General features: G+C 46.4%; 1 protein-coding gene and 1 pseudogene across 5 annotated transcripts in view; both read right to left on the minus strand.

The window, feature by feature from the left end:
* Window positions 1-20,363, minus strand: part of Pacsin2 (protein kinase C and casein kinase substrate in neurons 2) — a 139,958-nt gene that overhangs the window by 26,159 nt on the left and 93,436 nt on the right. For all 5 annotated transcript variants that reach the window (XM_045152498.1, XM_045152497.1, XM_045152500.1 and 2 more), the window contains one exon: window positions 9,782-9,915. In XM_045152498.1, coding sequence (XP_045008433.1) covers window positions 9,782-9,841 — 60 coding nt within the window. In that variant the 5' untranslated portion in view covers window positions 9,842-9,915. Of the gene's footprint in view, window positions 1-9,781; window positions 9,916-20,363 lie in introns of those variants that run through there.
* Window positions 15,227-15,825, minus strand: LOC101614444 (annotated as a pseudogene).

The following is a 20,363-nucleotide window of genomic DNA, read 5'->3' on the forward strand; positions in this document are numbered from 1 at the left end:
AAATTAAAGATTTCGCCAGGTGTGGTGGCACATGCCTTTAATCCCAGCACCCAGGGGGGCAGAGGTAGGAGGATCACCATGAGTTCAAGGCCACCCTGAGACTGTAAGTGAGTTCTAGGTCAGCCTGGGCTAGAGTGAGACCCTACCCTGAAAAACCAAAAAAAAAAAAAAAAAAAAAAAAAAGATTTCTACTCAGAAACAGACATCATGAGCAGCTATAGGCAGACTATAAATACTGTCCCAAATGGCCATTCTAAAATCAACAAGGGACTCAAATTTAGAATCTTCCAGTAATTTCTAGTCACCATCATGAGAAAGACAAGGCTCCATGGGAAAATGGCAAAAGGACATGAAAACACAGTTTCAGAACTCACAGAACTCTATAGCCCAGCAAGGGCATGAGTGAGAAATCCCAGTGTGGGCTCTTCCTGCATGAGCTAGCAGAGACACAGACTAGGTAGGCTTTTTGTTAACCACTAGGTGCTAATTAAGTCATTATGCATAAGCATACATGTGTCCTGGGGCCATCCAGCAATTTTGTTTCAGGCTAATATCCCTTATGCCCCAGACAGGTAGGAGATTACACAAGGAAACATGCAGAACAGCAATGCACTGGTAAGTAGACATGGCAGGCAGAGAAGACACACCACAAACCAGACGACAACGGTAGCAAGTAGAAATCATTTAGGTGCATCACAAAGCAGGGGTAGAAAGACTTCAGAAACAGTAATAAAACTATGATCGGGCGTGGTGGCGCACGCTTTTAATCCCAGCACTCAGGAGGCAGAGGTAGGAGGATCTCTGTGAGTGCAAGGCCATCCTGAGATTACATAGTGAATTCCAGGTCAGCCTGGGCTAGAGGGAGACCCTACCTCAAAAAATAAAAAAAAAAAAAAGCCAGGAGTGGTGGCACACACTTTTAATCCCAGCATTTGGGGGTCAGAGGTAGGAGGACTGCCATAGATTCCAGGCCATCCTGAGACTACAGAGTGAATTTCAGGTCAGCACTGGCTAGAGTAAGACCCTACCTCAAAAACAAAACAAAACAAAACAAAACAACTATGGCCTCTGAAAGGGAGGAAGGGAATAGGTCTGAACAGGAGTCAGGATCTGGAGCAGGGATCTCCATCTCCCAGCCCACCATACCTTCTCCAATAAGTGACTCAGCAAGTCTTCCCCATGGGTGCTTCCAAGACCACATGCACCCTGGCGAGACCACCAAGAGCGAGCACTCACATCGCCTGCATCCCTAGGTGGCTGGAATTGATCCCCTAAGACAGGCTCATTCCAGCTATTCCAGGTAGGGGATACACGTGCCCTGGCAAACAAGCTGCCCATAAGCCATAAGCTTCTCTCAGAGGCATCTCACGGCCCACTTGCTTCTTGGCAACAGGCAGCACACATTCTATAATCACGCCCGCATCACAATATAGCATGTAGATAGTTCCACCCGTGTCACCCCACGCAATGGTATACAATCCCAGCCATCAAGTAACATGCGCGCCCATTTTATAGCAAAGGAAATGGGACTGAATAGGTACGGTCACCCATGCACTTAGAGACCGAGGCCACATGCCATGGTCCCCTAGGCCATTATCGGAGAACAGGGCCAGGCCCCAGTCCTACTGGAAACATTCCATTCCCAGTGATGCCTTTTGCATGTCGTCTTCTCATTGCTGAGACAAAACACCCAACCAAAAGCAACATATGGAAGGAAAGGGTTTATTTGGCTTAGGGTCTTGAGGGGAAGTTTCATCATGGCATGGCAGAGCACAGGCTGGACACCACATCTTACAGAGGTTGGCAGGAAGCAAGAGCGTGGACTAGCTCTGGCAAGGTGGAGCCGGGTTACAACATCCCAAAGCCTGCCCTCAGCAACATACCTCCTCCCCCAAGGCTCTACCTTTCAAAAATGCCAGCAGCTGGGAACTGAATAGGAGGCTTAATCACAAACACATGAGGCAATGGGGGACAGATTACATTTAAACCACCCCAGGAGCCCCAAGCCTGCATGCTGAGACACCTTGCCAACCATAAGCTTGATTTTACACTCAGAGCAATACATATACTTCAGTGTTTAGCCCTGAAGATTCAAAGCCCACACCCCTCCCTCTCCACTCTGGAGAAGGGGGAATGGGGTAAGCTGGCTGGGCCATGATGCTCCAGGCAGTGTCCCTACAGACAAGCCCATGAACTCAAATGTTTGATCCACAGCTGACAAAGGGCACCAACAGGCTCTAGCACCTTCTCTGCTGGTTTGGAAGAATAAATGATAGGCCTTTGAGGGTTGTCCATTACATTCCTGTTCAAGGAGACAAGATGGACTAAATGAACTTCTGACCTTGTATTCAAGCCCCTGGGCTCCACTGGCCCTCCTCTTCAGAGGCCTCTTCCCTCCACATCTCACCAGGGGAATGAAGAGCATATATCTGGCTCTGCTCCAAAATGTGTGACTATGTACAAGTCTCTTCCTTGTGCATTTTAAAAAAATATTTTATTTATTTGACAGAGAGAAGGGGGGAGACAGAGAGAGAGAGACAGAGAATGGACATGGGCACGCCAGGGCCTCTAGCCACTGCAAACGAACTCCAGATGCATGGGACCCCCCTGTGCATCTGGCTTATGTGAGTCCTGGAGAATCGAACCAGGATCCTTTAGCTTTGAGGGAAACGCCTTTACTGCTAAGCCATTTCTCCAGCCCCCTTGTGCATTTTTGTCCCTTCAGTTGTAAGGTGAGTCAAGCTGATCACGCACAAGCCAAATATACCAGAAGCTTACAGTGTAGGTAGGCTTCTTCACCAACTGTATTTTCAGAAGCCCTATGAAGTCATGTGACAAGACCTGGCTTTTCACTGGTCACTGGTCACTTCTTCATCCAGTCTATCCAGGGAGGGAGGAGAGGCTTCAAAGGCCCATCACAGTTCTAGGGTCTCAAACTGAGCTGGATCTGTCACTGCTACCAGCCAGCCAGCTCCAGAGGCATTCCTTCCCTAACTCCTAATGCTCTGGTAACTCCTTCTCCCACTCCCAGATATTTAATAAACATCTGTGGTGTGTCAAGAACTATGCAATATACAATGATGCCATAGCGAAAACACTCACTACTTTAGCCTCATGGAACTTATGGCCACATAAATCTGGACAGGAATACTAACTGCTAACTACTCAGGTAGAACTGCTTGGAGATGTATGAGGTTAAGCATGAAGGAGCTCAGACAAGGCCACTTCCTGAAGGCTTGGGCAGGAGGTCACAACTCACACAGCATGAACTACACGAAGTCTCCCCCACAGCTCATGTAACGCTCATTACCTTTTGCAAGGGCGTCTGCTGCCACATTAAGATATACTAAAGGTTTCAAGATCAAGAGCCATGTCATGATTCTCTAGGCATCCTATAAAGTCCTATCATCCTGGCTGGCAGCTGGGATTCCCGTTCCAAGTGAAGAGGGGTCCTGAAGAGTTGCTGAGAGCTCTTAATCATGGACAGTGAAATAGCTCAGGCTCCTTTACTATATCAGTTTTTTTTATTAGCATTTTCCATGATTATATCAGAGTTCTTAATCCACAAGTCACAGAAGCTCAAAAGAATCACACACCATCAGATGGTAATGCCATGGAGGGCAATGAGTAGCTAAGTCCCTCAGCTTCTGAATTATTGGAAGAGAAACATGAGCACAAGCCAGCAGGAGGGCTTTTCTGATACCTCGCTGCGGCCTATGAAACCTTTGGGGCCATCCAGGATCAGTCTTCGTTTTCACCAAACCCAGTTGTCCTTTTCAGGTTGGGAGGCCTGAAGGACAGAGTTTTCCTCCCAGGACTGTATCTTGCAGTATCCCTCTCTCTAGCACATGTTACATCCTACACACACCTGAAGGGCGAGCCCTGATGACAGTACAGGGCGTCCGGTCTCAAACAACTTCCCACCATCCACTACACCCTTACATTGAATCTTCCTTTGAATTTGGATGAGTCACCTGGTTTCTCCCTAGATCCCATAAATATTTCATCTTTTACACAGAGGGTGACAAGTGATCTCTGAGTTGTGAAATCTGTTACATGTGCTTTTGAAGATACCAAAACATAAGGGAGTAGGTCTGACAGTCTTCAAGTCTATGACTTGCTTTTACTCCCATCCCCATTTCTATAGGAGCTCACTGCTTTTGCCCTAGACTTTCTGCCATTCCAAATGTGTTTTGGCCCAGGAATGGAGGGAGCCTAGGGGCTCTTTGCTGGGGTGCTTTCCTGAGTCACCAACTCAAACAGAACCTCACTGAACTTCCCATCTGCAAAGTGAGATGCTTCTTGTCCTGCAGGGTCCTGGAAGCAGCCAAACTTGTGGCTCATTCCTGGGTCTGCTGCTACTGCTTTACCAACGTGGATGGAGTCGGATCCATGAGCTGCAAGTTTAACTCTGTGCCAACGTGACTGCAGTCCCTGTTCTGGGTGTTCAGTTCCAGCCCCATACATCCATACATGGCCCTGCCCCATCCCCTGTTCCTGAAACTGGTCTTCCTCCAGAGGCAGGGAAGAAAATAAGGCTCCCTACACAGCAAAGGCACCTCTTGATCATCAACTGTTTAAAAGCACAAACTCCAGAGAACAATTTCAAAGGTCAATTGAGTCAATCTTTTTTTCAAAGAGGGAACTTTAAATATTTCAATAATTAGAACAGGTGTGTCAAGGCTTCTTGCTACTGTAAATGAACTCTAAGCACATGCTCCACTTTGTGCATCTGGCTTTATGTGGGTACTGGGGAACTGAACCCAGGCCAGTATAGGCTTTGTAAGCAAGTACCTTTAACCACTGAGCCATATCCCCAGCCCAAGTAAGTCAATCTTTAATTAAGTGTTCAAACTGAAAATCCAGATCCTAATCCCAAAAGCAGAACACATAAAATAACAGAAAGGGGGCGTGTGTCCAGAGGTGTGTGCACGTCACAGAACACATGCAACTTTGGGTGTCTGTTCTGTCTTATTTAAGGAAGAGTCTCCTCAAAGACTCTGTGCCCACAGTAAAATGCAGACAAGCCAGACCTGCCTGGGTTCATCCAGGGTTTTTGAGCACCACAAGACAGCCTGCAGCTGAGTCCAAGTCCAGCTTGGAGGGACTTCTGATGGGATAACATAAGCCTGAATTTCTGAGGTGAGCAGTTTGATCCTACCCTGGTCAGCACACAGCTCTGTCCTTTGGAGACAGATGAGCCATCATGTTGCCACAGCCCACAGGAGGAGGCCAGCTTTCCTAGGAGACACTGGTGACAACTGAAATGCCCAATGGCCTGCAGCCAGGCTCTTGCCACACCAGCCCCAGAGCCAAAGAGAAGATGCAGAAACAGGGTGGGAAGGGCAGGTGCAGCTCGAGGGCCCACAGGCTTGTAGAGTGAGCCAAGCAAAAAAGTCTTGCCTCAAGCAACCAAGCCATTCACACTATATTGGGAAGCACATAGGTGGGAGGGCTATGCCAGGATCTGGCTTGCTGAGGAGCAGGCCTACTTAGCAAAGAGCCTCAAAGTGGCCTAAACTTAACCCCCCTAATTCTACAGGACTTCCAGTCCCACTACATAAGAAGCTATTTGGCTCCACAATGTCAAGTCCTCCATAACACCAAGGCCTAGCCTAATCCTCCCATGGGCCTCCTCTGCTGACTCCAGCAGCCTTTCCTCTCATAATCCCACTGCCACTCAGAGGCTGAACTGGGCTTTATATCCCATGGCTCCACAGCTCTCAAAATGAACATGGGTCACTGTCCTTCCTTCTCTCTGCTTTGCCACAAAAACCTTCACAGGGAATCCTATCTGTCATCCCTCTCTCATCTCCATTTTCTTTCTTTCTTTCTCTCCTTCCTTCCTTCCTTCCTTCCTTCTTTCTTTCTTTCTTTCTTAGTTTTTCAAGGCAGGATCTCACTCTAGCTCAGGCTGACCTGGAATTCACTATATATTCTCAGGGTGGCCTCAAACTCATGGCGATCCTCCTACCTCTGCCTCCTGAGTGCTGGAATTAAAGGCGTGCGCCACCATGCCCAGCAATCTCCTCCATTTTCTAAGTGCTACTCCAGGTCTGGACAACACAGGAAGTTCCCCTTGATATGAGTGAGTCCTGCTTGGGATGCTGTCCTGGTGAACAAGCTCCTGCCCCACGTCAGTCCTCACTGCTCCACCTGGCAAACACCTGAGAGCATTCTCTTTCTGCTTCTCTCTTGGGGATCCCCACTTCTCCCACAATCCCCAGCAAAGCTTAGAGCACTTCAAAGAATGGTCTTTCCCCTCTAAAACCCTGGGCTGCTGGAGGACAGGCTTCCTCTGCAGATGCAAAGCAGAAGGCAGTTTTGGAGCAACCTTCTCTAGTAAGTACCTCATAGGAGGAAGGAATAAACTTAAGCACAAAAGACTTTTCTACATGAGACTTCAAAGCTGCCTCAGGGCCAGCTGCCTTCTGTGGGGAAAAGGAACCTGGAGAGATGCAGCTGGTAGCAGACATCCACAGCACTCACAGCCAAGTATGGCCGGCTCCTTAGTCAATGAATACCATCACAGTAAAGGACTAGGGTACCACTGATGTGCCCAAGCTAAAGAGTCACTTCACAGGCATCACCAATGACAATGGCCCACCTCAGTATTCATTCTTCAGACAAAGGAATATTTCTGTCTACTGACAATATTATTCCCAGCTAAGAATTTAATACGAGCAGGGTTCAAATCCATGCCTGGACTCCTAGAACCACGTGATTTTATGTATGCCAACGTTAACCTATATCTTTTCCTTAACTTTAAAAAAAAGACTTATTTTTATTTATTTATTAGAGACACAAAGCAGGTTAAGGGGAGGAGGGAGAGAAAGAGAGAGAGAGAGAGAATGGGCACGCCAGGGCCTCCAGCCACTGCAAATGAATTCCAGACACGTGCGCACCATGTGCACCTGGCTTACACGGGACCTGGAGAATTGAACCTGGGATCTTAGGCTTCACAGGTGTGTGCCTTAACTGCGAAGCCGTCTCTCCAGCCCTCCTTTTTTTTTTTTTTGGTTTGTTTGAAACTAAATGTGATTCACTTTGTTTTATTAGAGAAAGTACTCAAGCAAGTATTTCCTTAATTTTTTAGCAAGCAGACAAACATTTCTGGAACAGCCTTATATTTAAATGCTAAATTTTTCTAGCAATTTCTGCCTATCAAGTGAGTAATCAAAGCTTCATTGCCAAAAGCACTGCAGAGACAGACTGCAGGTGTGTGTGTGCACTAGATCCTCAGCCAGGCATTCCCTGGCCACTGCTCACACCCTTGAGATGAGACATTACCATCTTAATTTTACAGATTAAGAATTAAACTAAAGCTGGGTGTGGTGACACACGCCTTTAATCACAGCAGAGGGTGGAGGATCACCTAGAGTTCGAGGCCACCCTGACAGTACACAGTGAATTCCAGGTCAGCCTGGGCTAGAGCGAGAGCCTACCTAAAGAAAAAAAAAAAAGAAGAATTTAACTTGGGAACTTGTCCAAAGATAGAGGCATTGAGTGGTGAAGTCACACAGGGAGAGGCTTTGTGAATGTGCTCACCCTGTGCATTAACCATGTTCAAGTAAGAAGCAGATACTGACTCAAAGGGATCTGAAACTCCATAGGGTTCTACCTGAAGTTTGGGGTCAGTGTGAGAAGAGAGATGATCTACAGGTCAGTATCCCAGAAGCACACAAGACAGGGCACAGTCACCACAGACTTCGGCAGCACTCTTGTGGCACTAGTGAGGCCAGTAAGCGAGCCTTCACAGCTGCACCTGCAGGGGGCAGCAGAGGAGAGACCCTGAGCTCCAGTCTCGACCAAATGACTTTTTTCTTTTCTTGGTGGGTCTCACTGTAACCCAGGCTGACCTGGAAGTCACTGTGTAGTCTCAGGGTGGCCTCGAACTCAGGGCGATCCTCCTACCTTTGCCTCCCAAGTGCTAGGATTAAAGACATGTGCCACCACCACGACTGGCTCAAATGACTTCGTACAACTGTAGTTCTAAGGTAACATCCTGCAGGTTTATTCCAACCCTCCCATCACGTAAGAGTGCACTTGCCAGTCCCCTGCTGCTAACTGGCTGACAACATGCCTAATTGTCACTATCTACTACCCTTGTCACCTTAAACGAAGCACTTCCAGGGCAGACATACATCTCATTACTCAGGTTTCAGCCTCAACCTGGACCCCTCCAAGAAAGATGGTGGCTGCTGCCCACCTCTGGGGAGAGGGTACCAGCTCTCTGCACATGCGCTCACTTCTGCACCCACAGAAGCAGTTCCTCAGGCCCAGGGACTTGGTCTCCACATCCCCTGTCACTTCCTTCTAGCAGCTAGCTCAAAGCGGCTGCCCTTTCCCATTTTGTTTTGGGGACACGATCTTGCTGTGCTGTTCAGGCTAGCCTCTAACTTCTGGACTGAAGCAATCGCCTTGCTTCAGCCTCCCCAGGGCTGGGGGCTCCAGGCACACGTGGCTGAGTCTATGTGAGTATGTGAAGGGAGCATCCAGTTAAAAGTCAACCGTGACTGCCTGACTAGGAACACAGGAAAGCAAAGCATTCATACAAGTGTGGCTCTTTGACTTTCTTTTAAAACTTGTGCATTTATGATCACTGGTTCCATCAAACCATAACAGGTGCTTGTTTGCAGATTTTTAAAAAAATTAAAAATTTAAAAGGGCTGGAGAGATGGCTTAGCAGTTAAGGCACTTGCCTACAAAGCCAAAGGACCCAGGTTCAATTCCCCAGGACCCACGTAAGCCACATGCACAAGGTGGCACATGCATCTGGAGTTTGTTTTCAGTAGCTGAGGCCCTGGCACACCCATTGTCTTCCTCCCTCTCCCTCTCCCTCTCTCACTCTCTCAAATAAATCTAAAAAAAAAAAAAAATTGTTAATCACACACGAACTAGCTACCACATGCTAACCCCAGCAAATATCAGGACTTTGTGTTCGCCTTTTCCTCACTGAAGCTCCAGAGTCAGAAAGACACCACACGGCACTGACAGCTACATCCCGTCTTATCTGGCAGCCTCCCTCAGAGGCCACTATTATTTCCCCTTTATAGGTAGTGACACTGAGGCTCAGATAAGTTAAGCAAGTGGTCCAAAATCACACACACAGAGCCTGGCTGGGACCAGAGCTGACACATAGGACAACTGTAAGTGCTGTCCTCACCCAGACCTGTGATGCCCAGAAGCGCATTTGCCTGGCATGAGTGAGGAGGAGGAAGGGACTCATATGCCTTTCCTTTAATCACTGGACAAAGGAAACAGGCTTAGGAAGGATGACTTCCAAAGATTTTTTCAAATGTCATAAAATAATCTAATCAGGAAGGGAGTTCCTCCAGGACACAGACGGCAGGCAGACCCAGCACAAGTAATCACTCTGGCTACTTGCCTGTACCAGGCAGAATGATGTCATATCATGGTCATTCCTGTTTAGATACAAAACTCCCAAGTAAATCTGCTGCTCAGGGTGAGTAAGCCAGGTAATTACTGTGTTGCTTTGAGCCATGGTGGTTAAGAAACATTGGAGGACAGACTGACAACAACTTTGACAGACATCCCTTAGTTCCTAAAGGATCAGAATTGTCAGGAAAGGTAAGCCCCCACCTTCACTAAGAGCTTCAGAGTGCCTGTGCTGGGTAAAAACCAATGCCACACTCTGCTGCCACCAAATCTCACCAAAAACACCTGGCTGGTTTGGGATATGTTCATCTCATCCTCCTATCTCCACCAAAACTACTGGATTCTGTGACCTGGTGACATTCACCAGAAGGGGAGGTATTACCTCCCAGAAGCTGTCGCTGGACACTTCTACTCCCACGGTGTCATCGTAAGTGACAGACATTTCTGCAGAGGGTGAAGGGACAGCAGCAAACAGGCTCAGGGATCCACGTCAGATGCCACAACCAGAAGTCAGACCTATGAGAGAAAAACATAGATGGCTGTTGTTTTCTCATTCTTAGGGCAAAAAGTAAGCTGTCTTGGGCTGGAGAGATAGCTTAGCGGTTAGGGCACTTGCCTGCGAAGCCTAAGCACACAGGGACGCACAAAAGAGGGAGGAGCTGGGGAGACTGCAGCACAGACAAAGCCCAAGGGCATTGCACTGGAGGCCCAGGGCTGATGTGATGCTTGCACAGCACACCACCTCAGAAGCCTCCCATGCAGGCCCTAGGCCCCTCAACGTGGAACTCTCAAGGTCTTTCTCTCAGGCCTTGTCCTGGTGCTCTGCAGTAGGCGCCCTGTCCACTGCCCCTCCCTCAAAAGCGTTCTGCACCAGCCTCAGCACATTAGTCTCCCTCCCCCCACTCACTGGCTGCTCACAGCCCACTCCTGAGTTCTCCTTCCTGGACATCTCCCAGAGCCATCTCAGGAATGCCACTGACTCAGCGTCAGCCATGGACAGGAACACCAGAGCAGCTCCCTGACAGCTGGCCTCTTAGTGAAACAATGACAAACAAGGTCTGCGTGAAGACCAGCAATGAATGTCAAACAAGAGCTACCTGGCACATGTCTGACACTCCAAAAGCTATGCTTCCAGTAAGCTCCCCAAAGGCCATGAAAGATGCTGGAAGCTAGAACTGGGGGTTTTGGGTTGGCCCTTATTGTTGTTCCAGGGATAAGCCCTGTATCTAAGGCCTCCTTTCTCAGTGGCGAGGGTCTGGCCATCTTCAGTTGCCCGTGGAGCTATGTGCTCTACCTGTGTGCACTGCATTTAATCCCAACAGTAACCTTATGAGATAGATTACCACAATTATTATGTGCCTCAGCACTGCAGGGAAACAGGCACAGAAAGGGCAAGAAATTGCCCAAGTGAGGGTGCTGAGATGTGCTTTTAACCACTGACCACAGCCACAGCAGTGCTGAGCTCAAATCTTCTAGAACCTAAAGACTGAAAATTAATGTACTTCAGAAAGCTGTGTCTTCATGAGCTACTGCTCAAGTCCTGCCTTTAGGGCAATCTGTTGACCTCAGCCTTGCAGATGAACTAGGATTTGATAACTCACTGGATTTGATGTGCGCTCACTCTCTCGCGCGCACGCTCTCGCTCTCTCTCTCTCTCTGTCCCTCTCTCTCTCTTGGTTTTTCAAGGTAGGGTCTAGCCCAGGCTGACCTGGAATGCACTAGGTAGTCTCAGGCTGGCCCTAAACAACTCACCTCAATCCTCCTACCTCGGCCTTCTGAGTGTTGGGATTAAAAGTGTGCACCACCACACCTGGCACAGAATGGGCACACCAGGGCCTCCAGCCACTGCAAACGAACTCCAGACACATGTGTTACTTTGTGTGTCTGGCTTTATGTTGGCACTGGGAAATTTAACTTGGGTCATCAGGCTTTACCGGCAAGTTCCTTAACCACTGAGCTTCAGTCCCAGCCCTCTGCTTTGTCTTGATAAAATCTCATGTGAATTACATGTGTGGCTCTGTGCATTATGTTCTGATTTTTTAAAAAAATATTTTTATTGGGGCTGGAGAGATGGTTTAGCAGCTAAGGCCTGTGAAGCCTAAGGACCCAGGTTCAATTCTCCAGGTCCCACATTAGCCAGATGCACATCATGTCACATGCATCTGGAGTTTGTCTGCAGTGGCTAGAGGCCCCTGGTGTGCCCATTCTCTCTCTCTTCCTCTGTATCTAATAAATACATAAATAAAATGATAAAAATATTTTTATTATTTATTTGAGAACGAGAAAGAGGCAGAGAGAGGGAGAGGGAGAATGAGCATACCAGGGCATCCAGCCACTGCAAACAAACTCCAGCTGCATGTGCCAACTTGTGCAGCTGGCTTATGTCGGTCCTGGGGAATCAAACCTGGATCCTTTGGCTTTGATAAGCCATCTCTCCAGCCCTTTTTTGTTGTTGTTATTGTTGTTTGTTTGTTTCCTTGGTTTCTCGAGGTAGGGTCTCACTCTAGCTCAGGCTGACCTGGAATTCACTATGAAGACTCAGGGTGGCCTCGAACTCACGGTGATCCTCCTACCTCTGCCTCCCAAGTACTGGGATTAAAGGCATGCGACACCATGCCTGGCTCTCCAGCCCTTTTTAAAAAAAACTATTTTTATTTAAATGTTCTGGTTTCTTCATACTCATTCACTACACGTATTTCTTAATAACTCTATCAATGTTTCCTACTGTAGTTAGTGCTTTTTATGATATCTGGAAGCCTTTGCCTGTGCTGAGGTCAAAAAGATGTTTATTCACCTTTGCTTCCACTTAAATATGTGGAAGTGTTTGGTGGGGTTTTTCCCCAGTTTCTAGTTTTCCTACCCCAGAAATGGTATCTACAGTGACTATGCTCCCTTGCTCTTCTCAAGTGCCCCTCTGTCTTCTAGTTGCACCTTTGTCAAGAGTTCCTGACATCTAAGAGAGGAAGTCCTCCCTTACTTAACTTACTTCTAACTCAGAAGTCACCATGGTACTGAGAAGAAGTGACAGAGGAGTGCTCAGTACTGAAATACCTCTCCATACTCCCCAAGGCTCAGGGTCCACTGCAGAAAAGGTGGCAGAAAGAATGTGAGAACCAAAGGAAAAGTAGGACTCATTATAATGCAATCTTCCAGACACAAAATGGCCTTGATATTCATAACCTTAGTGCCTGACACTACCTACAGAAGACCTGTATAACCAGAAGAAAAAATGATGACAAAAATAGAAGAGACTAACTGGAAAGAAGGATTCAATAGCAGGTAGAGTTGAGAGGGGAAGAATGGGGTGGTGTGTGGGGGGAGGAATTATCATAGTTTATACTTATGGAAGCTGTCAATAAACCGTGTCCCCCCGCCAAAAAAAAGTTGTGGGCTGGCGTGTTGGTTTAGCAATTAAGGCTCTTGCCTGAGAAACCTAAGAATCCAGCTTCAATTCCCTAGTATTCACGTAAGCCAGATGCACAAGGGGTACATGTGTCTGGAGTTCGTTTGCAGTGGCTGGAGGCCCTGGCATGCCCATTCTCTCTCTCCATTTCTCTGCCTCTTTCTCTCTCTCAAAAATAAATAAATAAAGTAAAAAAGTGATCTTGTTTTGTTTAAAAATAAAAGATTTGCTACAGGATCTTTGGAAATAACACTTTCCAGGTTAAGAATGTTTCCTCCTATTCCCTTCCACTAAGAACCATGATCACAAAATCACAAGTGAATAGTTTCATAAGTCTGGCTTTAATTTTCCTTATGCATTAACTGCAGTTCATTTTCTCTCCCCCCCCACCCCATGTCTCTCCTTCTCCCCTTCTCCCGGCCCTAGCCATAAACATAGGCTGGCCTCAAACTTGAGACTTCCCAGACTCAGATTCCTCAGTTCTGGGATTATAAATCTGTGCTACTATGGCTGGCTATACTTCAGTTCTTTGGCAGATAAAAAGGTCATTTGTGTACTTTGTATATCTTGGTGTGCTGACTTTGGAAAGCTGTATTTTTCAGTTAGTTCAGTTAATTTGTTCCAAATTTATCGGCATAAAATTGTTCATATTATCCTCTTTAAATTTTAAAGATCAAAGAATCCATAACAATGTCCATTCCTGACTCTGGCTTTTCTCACCATCTTCTTTCTTCACCATCTCATTAGAGGTTTGTCCACTGCTGTTCTTTAGAAGGAATCAATCTGTAACATTCATTCATTCATAGTCACTCATTCTAGCTGCCCAGTGAGTACGTATTTTCTGTAAATGAAAGCTCACCTGATTAATTTTCAGGTCCCTCCTTTCCTCATACATGCATACAAACCTATAAATGTCCCTATAAGCACAGTCTCATTCATTTTTCATAATTGTCCCATTAGATACATATTTTTATTTCCTTTCCTCAAAGGATAATATGAAAGTCAAGTTACTTATTTGAAGACACACAGCTAGTAACAGTACGATCAAGACTGACAACCAGGTCCGGGCTGTTTCCAGGACATGAAGTGGTTATGGCACTCATGACCTCACAACACTTGTTGATAATGACACAATATTTTGTCATATATGTTGGGGGAAGGAGGCAGGGAGAGAAGAAGGGAGGGAGAGGGAAAGAGAGGAAGAGAAGACCAGAAAGAGAGGGGGGTAGAGGGAAGAAGGAAATTGAAATGGAAGAGGCACTTGTTGGAAAGAGAAGAGTTCAGTGGAAGGGGATAAAAGGAAGTAGGTGGGAGGGGATTATGATCAAAATACATTATGCGCATGTATGAAAACTGTCAATCAAAGAAGCTTTAAAAAAGGAAAGAAAACCAAGGTCTATCTGGTTCTAAAATCCAAGTTCTTCTTTTTTTTTTCTTCTTTAAAAAAATATTTATTTGAGAGAGAGGGACAGGGAAGCAGATAGAGAATGGGTGAGTGTGCCAGGGCCTCTAGCCACCACAAACTCCTGATGCACATACCACCTTGTGCATCTTGGCTTATGTGGGTACTGGGGAATCAAACCTGGGTCCTTAGGCTTTGCAGGCAAGTACCTTAACCACTGAACCATCTCTCCAGCTCAAGAATAAATTCTTATGAACCAAAATGCCAGTCAAGTGTGGTGGCTCATACTTTTTTTTTAATTTAATTTAATTTTATTTATTTATTTGAGAGCGACAGACACAGAGAGAAAGACAGATAGAGTGAGAGAGAATGGGCGCGCCAGGGCTTCCAGCCTCTGCAAACGAACTCCAGACGCGTGCGCCCCCTTGTGCATCTGGTTAACGTGGGACCTGGGGAACTGAGCCTCGAACCGGGGTCCTTAAGCTTCACAGGCAAGCGCTTAACCGCTAAGCCATCTCTCCAGCCCTGGTGGCTCATACTTTAATCCCAGCACATGGAAGGCTGAGGCGGGAGGATCTCTGAGTGTAAGGCCAACCTGGACTATAAAGTGAGTTCCTTGTCAACCTAGGATAAAGTGAGAACCTGATTCAAACAAAGGAACTGAAAAGCAAATATACTGGCATCATTCCTCAGAAAATAAACAGAACATAGTAAATGGGGCTGGGGAAATGGCTCAGTGGCTAAAGGCACTTGTGCTTACAAGGCCTACTGGCCAAGGTTCGATTTCCCAGTGTCCAGGTAAAGCCAGATGCATGAAGTGGTGCATGCATTTGGAATTTACAGCAGCAAGAGGCCCTGGTGTGCCCATATTCACTCTCTCTGCCCACAAATCAATAAAAACATTTAAACAACACAAGGATATTTACATGTAATAAGTCACAATGTTATGTTAACATTAAATAAATACACTGGTAATGCTAGTGTGAGACCCTACCTCAAAAAAAAAAAAAAAAAAAACCTGGGGTACCCATAACATGCATGTTCCAGTGAAGAGTTTGCCAAGTATCTATCCTGGTCTATTATAGCTACTGAGCAAATGGGTTGGCATGAATGGTTATGTCCTTGATGTGCACATCATTCAGAGGTCGGTATGTCTTCTCATTTACCGGTAACTTCTCCAATTCATCCAAAGTCTCCAGACCATCTATTACCTTTCCAAATACTGTGTATTTCATGTCCAAATGTGGCTGCTTGTCATAGGTGATAAAGAACTGATATCCATTTGTATTTGGGCCATTATTAGCCATAGATACAACACCTGGAACATCTCGCTTCAGATATTCACTGTATTCATCCTCAAACTTCTTGCCCTAGATACTGTTACCTCCTCTTCCAGTGCCTGCTGGATCTCCTGTTTGAACCATGAATCCCTTGATATTTCTATGAAATATACAGCCAGTGTAGTAATTACTGGCACAAAGAGCCAAGAAATTCTCACATGTTTTGGGTGTCCTCTCACAGAAGATTTCTATTTTGATATCTCCCACATCTGTATGCAATGTTACAGACATTTTTATTCTTTACAGTTTCAGGAAGTACTATTTAATTTTTCAAAGGCTTATGGAGCAAAGTTTGAAAACAAGTTTGTGTTCATTACTGCATTTCATGGTGATGTTCCACCAGTTCACATGGTCAGCAGAAGAATGCCGGGAATTAAGACAGCATAAAGGTAGAACGCCGCGAGCATGAAAGAATAAACTCCCCGCCTCGCTACTTACAGGCTCAGGGAGCATGGCCACGGAGATCCAGTGGCAGACTCAGGCGCCAACAGGTTCAAAATTGGCTGCTTCAGAAGTTCTCCTTATTATAGTACATTGCATACTAGCAGTTCACAGAAAAAATGCTATAGAAGTTATCTAGAGAGCAGGAGTCCTTTCCTCCACAAGGTACAACGAAAGATGGAAAGGGGATAGGGAAAGCATCATGCCTACTTTAGGAACTGCACTTGGAACCACTCACCTAAGGCCATGCCCAGCTCCTGGTCATCCTCTTTTACAGGGAAAAGGCCAGCAGGGAAAAATACACCGTCCAGGGAACATCAATTTCCTATACCACCAGCATTGCTCTTCTGTTACAAACATGAACTTCCAAGAGTTTAATCATACATTAAAAATCATAAAATAAGCCTGACGTGGTGGCGCACACCTTTAATCCCAGCACTCGGGAGGCAGAGGTAGGAGGATCGCTGTGAGTTCCAGGCCATGCTGAGACTACATAGTGAATTCCAGGTCAGCCTGGGCTAGAGTGAGACCCTACCCTGAACCCCCCCCCCAAAAAAATCATAAAATATGGGGCTGGAGAGATGGCTGAGTGGCTAAAGGCCCTTGCTTGCAAAGCCTAATGGCCCAGGGTTTGATTCCCCAGTACCCACATGGAGCCAGATGCACAAAGTGGCACATGCATCTGGAGTTCATTTGCAGTGGCAGAAGGCCCTGATGTGCCCATGTATGCACCTCATCTCACACTTGCAAATACATAATAATTATTTTAATTATAAAATAATGTGTCTTATACAGCGGTGAACCAACCCTGCATGCTATGCAACCAACTAGCTAGGCAAATGTGCTCACTGACGCAGCAGTGGCATGACTGTCGTGGAGCTAAGCATCTGATCGGACACGAGGCCTGCTCCACAGACAGGAATTCATACCTGCTACTAAAACCTAATCAAAACCTGTGGCAGCAGAGGTCATAGGCCCTAGAAGGGAAGTTATACTGTTGTTTGGCTAAATGGGCATTATGTGTCCATCAAATCACCCTCTAAATATTTCTATTTATGCCCATAAGTAATTACTCCTCTCACCTTTAGTCAGAGAAGCTTCTTTTTGCAGCTGGGGATGGATGCACAATACTGGGTACATTAACATAGCACTGTGGCCACTGTAAAATGCATGTACTGATGAATAATCCCCATCCCCACATGCAAGCAAACCTGATTAAACTCAGTGAAACAGCCGGGCGTGGTAGCATGCGCCTTTAGTCCCAGCACTCAGGAGGCAGAGGTAGGGGGATCGCCATGAGTTTGAGGCCACCCTGAGACTACAGAATGAATTCCAGGTCAGCCTGGGCTAGAGTGAGACCCTACCTCGAAGAAGGGAAAAAAAAACTCAGCAACAACCACATACACCATCAAAGTAGAAGGACTAATACTGGGAAGAAGGGGTGCAGTGGGAGAGGAAGAGAAGAAAGAGAAGGTAATGGAAGATGATTAGGATCAAAATACTTTCTTTACACGTATAACAATGGACAATGGCTGGGTATGATGGCACACGCCTTTAATCCCAGCACTCAGGAGGCAGAGGTAGGAGGATCACCATGAGTTCGAGACCACCCTAAGACTACATAGTGAATTCCAGGTCAGCCTGGGCCAGAGTGAGACCCTACCTTGAAAAACCAAAAAATAAAAAAATAATAACAATAGTAAAATAAATGCAAGGCATGGTGGTGCACACCTTTAATACCAGCACTGGGGAGGCATAGGTAGGAGGATTGCCATGAGTTTGAGGCCACCCGAGATTATATAGTGCATACCAGGTCAGCCTGAGCTAAAGCAAGACCCTACCTCAGGAAAAAAAAAAAGTTAAAAAGTAATGAGCTGGGTGGGAAGGGCGTGGCTCCGTGGCAAAGTGCTTGCCTAGCATGCACAAGACTCGGGGCTCCATTCCCAGCACTAGAGGGAAAAAAATAGAAAACAATTTTTAGGAAGTCCATTATCAAAATTAATTAAATTTAGTAATACTAATTAAAATTAGTCATATGGCAAAGTGGATAAGATTAATGACAAAGCTGGGCCTGAATGAATAAGCCACAGGAATTTCCTACCACAACCAACCAGAGAGCAAAGACACAGGAAGAGACCAGTTAAGGCAATGGAGGAGCATCCAAGGGTCCTATGGGGGGAAACAGGAGGAGCTCTGCTCTGTGAAATCCACTGTGCTTCTCACGTAACCTCTTAGCTCTGATGCCCCCCTCCACCCCAACAATTATGAAGACAGACCTCAATAGTGGTCTGGGTGAGTGACTAAGTAGATACATGTTGGTGGGAGTGTGGAGTGGCCAGTCACACTGTGTCCATAGTTAGGAAGTAGAGAATAATGCTGGGGCTAAGTTCCCTTTCTCCTTATATTCTTTCTGGAGCCCCAATCCATGGGACAGTGCCACCCGCACCCAGGGTATGTCTTCCCTCCCCAGCTAAACCTCTTTGGAAACATGCTCACAAACATGTCCAGAGGTGTGTCTCCAAGGTGGTTCTAAATCCAGTCAAGTGGGGCCTTTAATCTCAGTACTTGGGAGGCAAAGGGAGAAAGATTGCTATGAGTTCAGGCTACCCTGAGACTACACAGTGAATTCCAGGTCAGCCTGGGCTATAGCAAGAGCTTACCTCAAAAAAATAAAATAAAATAAAGACTATATCCAGTCAAGCTGGCAATGAAGATTATAATCATTACAGGATACAAGCAGCAAACCTTCCACTTGAGAGCAAAAAAGTTCTAGTTGTAAAAAGCCAAGCATGGTAGCTGATGCCTATAATGCCAATACTTGGGAGGCTGAGGCCAAAGGGCCAATGTGAATCTGAGGCTAAACTGGGCTACATTAAAGGGTTCTAGACCTGCCTGAACTGAAGTGTGAGATCCTGTCCCAGAAAGCTAACGAGGGCTGGAGAGATGGCTCAGGGGTGAAGGAGCTTGCCTGAAAAGCCTAGTGATTGGGATGCTATTCCCTAGTACCCATGTAAAGTCAGATGTACAAAATGGTACACATGTCTGGAGTTTTCATTTGCAGTGGCTGGAGGCCCTGGCGCACCCACGTTCACTCTTATTCTCTCTCAGTCACTCACGCTCTCTCTTTGCAAATAATTTAAAAAAAATTAAACTGGGCATGGTGTGACACACCTTTAATCTCAGCACTAGGGAGGCAGAGGTAGGAGGACTGTCATGCGTTCAAAGCCACCCTGAGACTACATAGTGAATTCTAGGTCAGACTGAGCTAGAGAAAGACCCTATAAACATACACAAACACACACATGCACACACACACACAAAATTTTTTAAAAGAAAAAGAAATACACACATGCTTAACATAAGATACACAAATCATTGCCTCTTTTTCGCCCCTACCCTTGTGAAAAATACCCTCTAGTCCAGCACATAGAAAGCCCTCCACAGATGCTTATTGCAAATACATTCTGTTTAAGAGGCATTCTTCAGACACCTGGGAATGATGGTTGGACACAAGGGTCCAGGTCTCCTACTCCAGTGACTTCTGCCACCCCCCCAACAAAATGTCAACACTTGTTTCAGACCCATTCCTCAGCCACTGTGCAGAGCCTCAAAGGTTAACAGAGGAGACTAAGGGTGCCCTTGGTCCCAGCTGGAAGCTGGCAGAATATCCTTCCCTCTTCAGGTCTGATAACAAGTATCAGGTAAACAAAACATGTGTTACTTAAGTGCCTCTAACTCTCCTTTAATTCATTCCAAAAAGAAAAAACAGAAGAGGTCATTCTTAAAGGCCAAGAGGATATTGCATAAAGCAAGACCATTCTAAGTGTAAGTTTCTCGGGACAGTACAGAGAAGGCAGCAGAGGTGCCCTCAGAGCCGTCTGGGCTGTCCTGCAGCCTCACAGTACACACAGGCTTCTTTCCTCCTCGTTACCTGGGAAGGAAAATTCTTCAGTAACTGGAAATCACTGCAACTTCTAAACCACTGTTCAATCAATCAGGCTCAGGCCATTCATTTTACAAGCGTCTACCACTGACAGGCACTCTCCTAAACTGGTGACAGCAACAGCAGTAACCAAGACACAACTATGGTCGCTATTCTCCTCGGGTTGACGTCCCACAATGGTACCCTGATATGCAGCACAATGAAACGGCTGTACTGTGTGGAAAGCCCTGGCCCAGAGAGAAGGAGGTGTTAAGGGGAAGTCTGAGGGAAGGGCTTACTGAGACCAACTATGGCCTCTGAGCACCCAGAGAGATGGGAAATGGGAATGGCTACTTCCCAGCAGAGGTACAAGGGAGAGCAGAGCGTATCAACACTGGGGGCTCCAGTGGAAATGATGGGGCATTATCACAGGTGCACGGTAGCTCCAACTTGAAC

This window comes from Jaculus jaculus, chromosome 6, assembly GCF_020740685.1.
Source record: "Jaculus jaculus isolate mJacJac1 chromosome 6, mJacJac1.mat.Y.cur, whole genome shotgun sequence".
Taxonomy (NCBI): Eukaryota; Metazoa; Chordata; class Mammalia; order Rodentia; family Dipodidae; genus Jaculus; species Jaculus jaculus.